Source organism: Oryza sativa, chromosome 9 (assembly GCF_034140825.1).
Source record: "Oryza sativa Japonica Group chromosome 9, ASM3414082v1".
Taxonomy (NCBI): Eukaryota; Viridiplantae; Streptophyta; class Magnoliopsida; order Poales; family Poaceae; genus Oryza; species Oryza sativa.
Window position 1 is genome coordinate 5232589 of NC_089043.1, and position 6529 is coordinate 5239117.

The following is a 6529-nucleotide window of genomic DNA, read 5'->3' on the forward strand; positions in this document are numbered from 1 at the left end:
CTACTCCCTCCGATAAGTGGTGAAGGTCATTTTGCTCTTAGTAATTCTCTACGGGGACGGACGCATAAACTGTTTATAATTATCTACTCCCTCCGATAAATGGTGAAGGGTTATAGTTGGATGAGCAGTTAAGATAGATGAAAAAAGATGAATGATAGAGAATTGTAATTAGTTAAGGAGAAAATATTGGTAGATAAGTTATTATATTTTGGGACAAATTCTAGGGCTAAAAGTTATTATATTTTAGGAGGGTTGTTATTATATTTTAGGACGGAGGGAGTACCAGCCAAGAAAATGTGTAATTGTGATGATCGTATATATTCACCGCAAGGACCGAATGGAAATTTCTAAAGCAAGTGAAGACTGAAGACGCAGTATGCTCACACCGGTGAAGCCAACAAAGTAGCCAAAGTTTGCTTCATTTGGTGCAGATCAAGACTGCTAAATCATGCATCACCCACAAAATAAAAGATGCTACCAGAAGACATAAAGTAGCAATCCATATGATAACTTATAAAGCAAAATAAAAGATCCGAGCAAACAAAATACCCAATCCACGCGCATTGCCTAAATGCCTAGTTCAACTACCAATAAAACTAAAACTCCAATAAACCAAGTAACCAAGTCGTTTTCAATTCTAGATAGATAAGATAACTGAGATATGGATCAAAAATTGCTGTCGTCGTTATGCTTAGGAGGAAACGACGCCGTCATTCAGCGACAGAGAAGCAAGCTGCTGTTCAGGCGTCGCGTTCGTCTGGATCTGCTGGGCCGTGCGAAGGACCTCCATGGCTTCAGCAACCTTGGCCTTGAGAGCCTCTGGAGACTCGAGCAGGTGCAGCACCTCAGTCTGGTCCATCTCCAGCAGCATGCCAGTCACCTTCGCAGCCTGCTCATGCTCCAGCTGATCAACAAGAGGATACAAGTTCTCACCAAGCATCTGCAACAATCAATGAACAAATGGGTCACGCTTCAAGACGAACACGTTCACGCTATGCATAAGAAACAGAGAAAGGCATGAGGTCCCAAACCATTCTTTGCTGATCAGGGGCTGCGTTGGCCAGTGCAGTAGCCAATGCTCCAATAGGTACAGGCTGTGACGCAGCAGCATCTCTCATGGGCATGCCTCCCATCTCATATGGAGATGGCATCACACCACCCCCAACACCATGCATTGCAGGATCAGGCATGCCACGTCCTGTAGGATACCGATAGCCACGGCCGCCCCTAGCCATCATCTGCAGCATTAACTATATTTCAGCAGGCACTCGATACACAAGGGAATTGTCAAATTAACACTACAGGAATGCTTACGGAAAATTATTATATGTTCAGCATACACGCACAAATATGTCATACCTGTTGCTGACCCATTGGCATGGGTTGCTGCATTCCACCAGCACCAGCACGCCTACCAGCCGGACGCTGCGGCTGTTGTCCTTGCTGAACCATAGGCATGATAAAGTTCGGCATTGGACCTGCACCTGGCCTCATCCCAGGCATAAGAGGCTGCTGGAAGCCGAAACCAGGCTATAATAAAAAAAGGTAAAATTGTCAAGCCAGCAAATCATATAAACAATCTTAAGTATCCACCCAGTCCATCATAACAAGACAAAAAAAAACTATTGGACTATTCCTATGAAACAAATGTAAATTGCACTTGACCATCTAACAGTGTCAAATTTTGGACGGGTTATATATTACTACAGTTTTGTGTCTCCTCGGCAAACAGGAATAGCAAGCAACATAGAGCTCTAGATGCATGATTAAACAACTGAATGCTCACAACTTAGTGTTGCATGTCTTATCAACCAAAAGAAGTGTAGTGTTAATGACCATCTTGTGTTGCAAAACCAAATGAGGAAAATGATCAATGTTGCAAAGTTAAAAATACAGCGCCAGTATAACATTCATAAATGCAACACAGAATAAGAAGACATCAATTTGCTAGATAAAATTATTTGCCACTTACTACATATAAGCAAGCTTTATACTTTCAGGTTGGATGTAGTATTTTCTTAAGACCAATATATGAGACATAATCAGAAAACAGTAAGACATATGTCTAAGTTCAATCAATATCATTTAACCACTTAATCTAAATGCACAAAGGAAACAACACTAGCATTCGATCACCTCATAATTATCATAAAAGCCTTTAGGACATGATTGTTTGCTATATTCTTACAGGAATAATCTTTATAAATAGGACTGGAAATTAAACAGTGGCATTAAACGTTACATCATGATCTTGCATTTGTCAGCAAGAACTTATTACTATGCAACCGCCAAATAGTCAAAGCAAATGGTCACAAGCGAAAGCAGTAAGAAGATACCACTAAAACTTATGAAAGAAAGAAATTGTGCACACTAACACACAACACCAAAAAAAAGGGGGATTATTATGGAAAGAGAAGATGTCAAAAGAACACATCAATAAGAAAATTAAGCCTTATTTACCTGTGTGTTGATAAACGCTGGAGGGGGCTGACCATAGAACAGTTGCTGTCCAACTCCAGGAACACCAGGTGGAAACATGGGCATGCGAGGACCAACTGAAGGAGCAAGTGGGACAGGCCTCAGTTGTGAAAATTGTGCCTGCAAAAGTAAGGAATAGCCACCAACATCATACTACAGAAAGTAATAATAAGCATTATAATGAAAAACATGCAAGTTATGTGAGCCAAGAAAATTCAATCTAATGACAGCTTGTTTATTGGTATGCCAGAATTCTATTCAAAATGCGAGACATCACAGAATATTAGCTACCGCACTCTTCTATGCATAAATAACACCCGCACTCACATTGTGACGTGCAAAAAGTACACACAATGCTACTCTCAAAACTGGCCAATTGAGGAACCTCATGGTCCTCATAAAAACAAAGAACAAGGTCATCGATCATTTCTTACCTGCAGCCTTGCTTTCCTGTCTTCCTTGCGCTGTGCAAGCGCAACGTAGAGCGGTTTGCTGCCAACCATCTTGCTGTTCATTTCGGCAAGCTGTAGGGAGACATTAAAGCAAGACATTATTATCTGTGAAACATAGCAACCTAAATATCATGCATACACATCCAGCTTACAGCTCGGGAAGCATCTTCAGCAGATTTAAACGCAACAAATCCAGAACCTCTGCTGACACCATTTGAATCCCGCATCACCTATGGCACAGTTTCTATTATTAGCACCAGAAATTGATAAGCATTGAAACACATGCATAGGCAGACAAGTAAACAAACCTTGCAGGAAGTAATAGTGCCATACTCAGCAAAAAGCTCCCTCAACTTATCATCATCAACACTATCATCCAAGTTCTTCAGGTACAGGTTAGTGTTTTGATACTTATCTGCTGCTTCTTGAAGGTTCTTCTCAAATTTCTCTTTCAATTCCATCTCTCTTTCCGATTTCTTTTGTGCCCTTCCAACATACCATTCCTTATCATCAAACTTCTTGCCATTCAGCTCTTGGACAGCCTGAGCAGCATCATCTGGACTTTCAAAGTTAACAAATCCAAAACACTTGGATCTTCCATCTCCCTCACGCATTACAACAGCGCTAGTGATGGTTCCAAATTTTCCAAAGATTTCCTTCAAGTCATCTTCAGTAGTATTCTCAGACAGGTTCTTTACATAGACATTATTGAACTTGACCTGGCCTGGAGAATTATCCCTCTCCTGCTTACGAATGAAAGGCCCAACATACACCTTTTTGTCATTCATAAGCATGCCATTGAGTTTATCAATAGCAGCTTGAGCTGCCTCATCCCGCTCATACTGAACAAAGCCATAGCCCTTCGATTCTCCAGAAGCATCTGTTGCAACTTTACATGAAAGAATGTTTCCAAACACACAGAAAGTATCATACAAAGCTTTGTTGTCTATCGACTTATCAAGGTTCTGAAAAAAGAGAAGTCAGGATGTCAAACTACAAAAAAAAAAGATGAAAAAATAGCTTTCAAGAGTGGGCACAGATACCTTGATAAAAATATTTGCTGTGCCACTCTTGCGCAAGCTGGGGTCACGGTTAGAATACATGATCCTGATAGGTTTTCCATTGATAGGAGTGAAGTTGAGCATTTCCAACGCTCGTGCAGCTGCAAGATAGATATAACGTATTTAGTATGAAAGGACTAATACAAAAGTCAAGCAACAAATAAAACCATTGTAGATGCATGTGGATATTCTGTAAGAAAAGGAAATAGACAACTATCATAGCCAGTAGTAAATAAATATATGTTGTTAGGCAAAGAATTTTAAAATGTGCAAGTTTCCCAAAGGCAGCACAACTTAGAAATTATTGCATATTAGTCATGGCATCTCAAATGTTTTAAAATTTTAGGTGACATAACAGATTCACGTGCATCTCTGCAGATGAGAGCATTTACTAGAACAGGAGATATTACACCAAAATAAGCAAAAGCCCAAAATCTCCAATACAAACGTTATAAAAATAATAACTTTACTCAATTTAAGGAGGATTCATATCAAAATTTATCGTGCCTGCCATCTAGACAGAAATGTGATGCTCAATAGGGGTGTTTATGTACCATCTTAAATGATTTGCATTATCTTCCAACATAACAGATTAATGGACATTACCGAACATGATGTAGAATTACAAATATGAAAATAAGAACCACTGAAATGTATTTATATTGGGGGAAGGCAATGATTTGTGCTAAACCATAGTTATTTCTGCAATGGAATAGCTCGCTGAGGATCAGGACCCTAACCACGTCAGAAAAAAGAAGGGCAGCCTTCCTATCTTTTTTAAAAGAAATATGCATGCTTTAACACTGCCGCAGCGACATCAATTCTAATGGCATTCTAATCCGACGGTAGCAAACCTAATCCGACGAGACCAAACCCTAAAATCCGACGAGACCAAACCCTAAACGTGTGAAAAGAAAAAAAAAGAGTACCAAACCCTAATCGTCTTGGGAAAAGGAAAAAAAAGCAATCCACCTAAACCTAGATGCTAGATTCGTGGGAAAAGAACAGCAATCGAGCAGGGCGAGGCGGATCGGGGAGGTACCATCGGCGGGGCTGCTGTAGTTGACGTAGGCGTAGCCGAGCGACCTCCGCGTGTTGACGTCCCTGCAGACGCGCACGGAGACGACGCCGCCGACCTGCGCGAAGACGTCGAAGAGCTGCGCGTCCTGCACGCTGACGTCGAGATCCCCGACGTAGAGCGAGGTCGCCGGGAAGGAGGCGGCCGCCGCCGCAGCGGCCGCGGCGGAGGAGGCCGGGGACCCGCCCTCGGACGCGGAGCTCGCCGCCTGCTGCGCTTGCGCCTGCGCCGCCGCCGCCGCCATCTCCGATTTGGGTTTTTTTTGTTTTTGCGGATTTTTTTGGGGGGTAAATTTTTTCGGTTTAGGGTTTGATAAGGGTTGGGAGAGAGATTTGCCTCCCAACTGCAACTGCAACTGCGGCGCGGCAACGAGGGAGGGAGGCAGCGAGGCCCGGGGAGCCCCGGTATTTGTACCCCCGCCCCCAAAACCCTTATCGGATCCTCACCCTCCGTCCGCCTCCGCCCTCCATCCGACGACTCCTATCGGGACACATGGGCCGTGCACGTGTCCGCGTAGTCGAAGGATCCGTGACGTGGTCGGCGCTTCCACTTCGGTGGATGGATTCCAGCTGGTTCCGTCCGGACTCGGACCTATCACCTAGAGGTATTCCTTATTCCAAATTCCAACCCAAAACGGTAGAGCAAAAACAACCACTAATAGTACTACTTAAAAAAGGTTTCCAAATTAAATTTTGTGTCATATCTCTATCTCTACTATTATAAAAATTAAAGATGTTTTTGCCGGTATTTTGATATGTCATCCGTGTATGGGTCGGTTTTTAAGTTCGTTTGCTTTTGGAAATACATATCCGTGGTATTTGAGTCGATTTTTAAGATCGTTTACTTTTGGTAATACGGAAGGAAACATATAAGAATCTTTTTTTAAAAAACTCGCATGCTAACTTGAGACAATCGGACTCCTAACTGTAGCTCATGATTTTCTAAAAATATATATATCCAAGCGAACTCCCACGGTGAATTTTATCTTAACTAAACCATATAACAATAATAAGATTAAAATAGACTTCACCTGTTACAACGCACGGGCATTTTTTCTAGTTATTTTTCTTTGTAAGAAACACAGCGCAAGCGTATGGATTCACCGCGCGCTTACACTCGTTATCCGTGTGCACGTTTTTCAAACAACTAAACGATACATTTTTATTAATTTTCTATACGAAAGTTGTTTCAAAAAATCATATTAATCTATTTTTTAAAAAAGGAATTAGCTAATATTTAATTAATCATGTGTTAATGCATATATATAGTTTTCTGTGGCGCTCCCGAATACAGCCTCACATAGTAAGTCGTCTACCACTTAATGAAAGAATAATTAGCCAAAAATATAAACACTCGTGTCAAGTCTATCTAGAACTTGAACCTAAGTGGATCGGTTCTACCACAAGGAACCTAACTAGTTGAATTATACCTACTTATATAAATTTGTGTAACATTTTAAT

The 6529-nt window shown here is 41.4% G+C and overlaps 1 protein-coding gene across 1 annotated transcript; it reads right to left on the minus strand.

Moving 5' to 3' along the window:
• Window positions 1-403: 403 nt before the first annotated feature.
• LOC4346409 (polyadenylate-binding protein 2) lies at window positions 404-5452 on the minus strand. Its single transcript, XM_015756412.3, has 9 exons — window positions 5034-5452; window positions 3974-4092; window positions 3239-3895; window positions 3083-3160; window positions 2913-3002; window positions 2461-2598; window positions 1360-1530; window positions 1032-1238; window positions 404-940 (listed from the first exon to the last, which is right to left on the minus strand). The coding sequence occupies exons 1-9, from the start codon at window positions 5311-5313 to the stop codon at window positions 692-694; spliced, it is 1989 nt and encodes a 662-aa protein (XP_015611898.1). The 5' UTR covers window positions 5314-5452; the 3' UTR covers window positions 404-691.
• Window positions 5453-6529: the final 1077 nt, after the last annotated feature.

Coding starts and splice junctions, on each gene's coding strand:
- LOC4346409 (XM_015756412.3), bottom strand. CDS start 5,313: ATGGCGGCGGCGGCGGCGCAGGCGCAAGCGCAGCAGGCGGCGAGCTCC. Junction 4,093..5,033: donor CTACAGCAGCCCCGCCGATG/GTACCTCCCCGA, acceptor TCTATCTTGCAG/CTGCACGAGCGTTGGAAATG. Junction 3,161..3,238: donor GCACTATTACTTCCTGCAAG/GTTTGTTTACTT, acceptor ACTGTGCCATAG/GTGATGCGGGATTCAAATGG.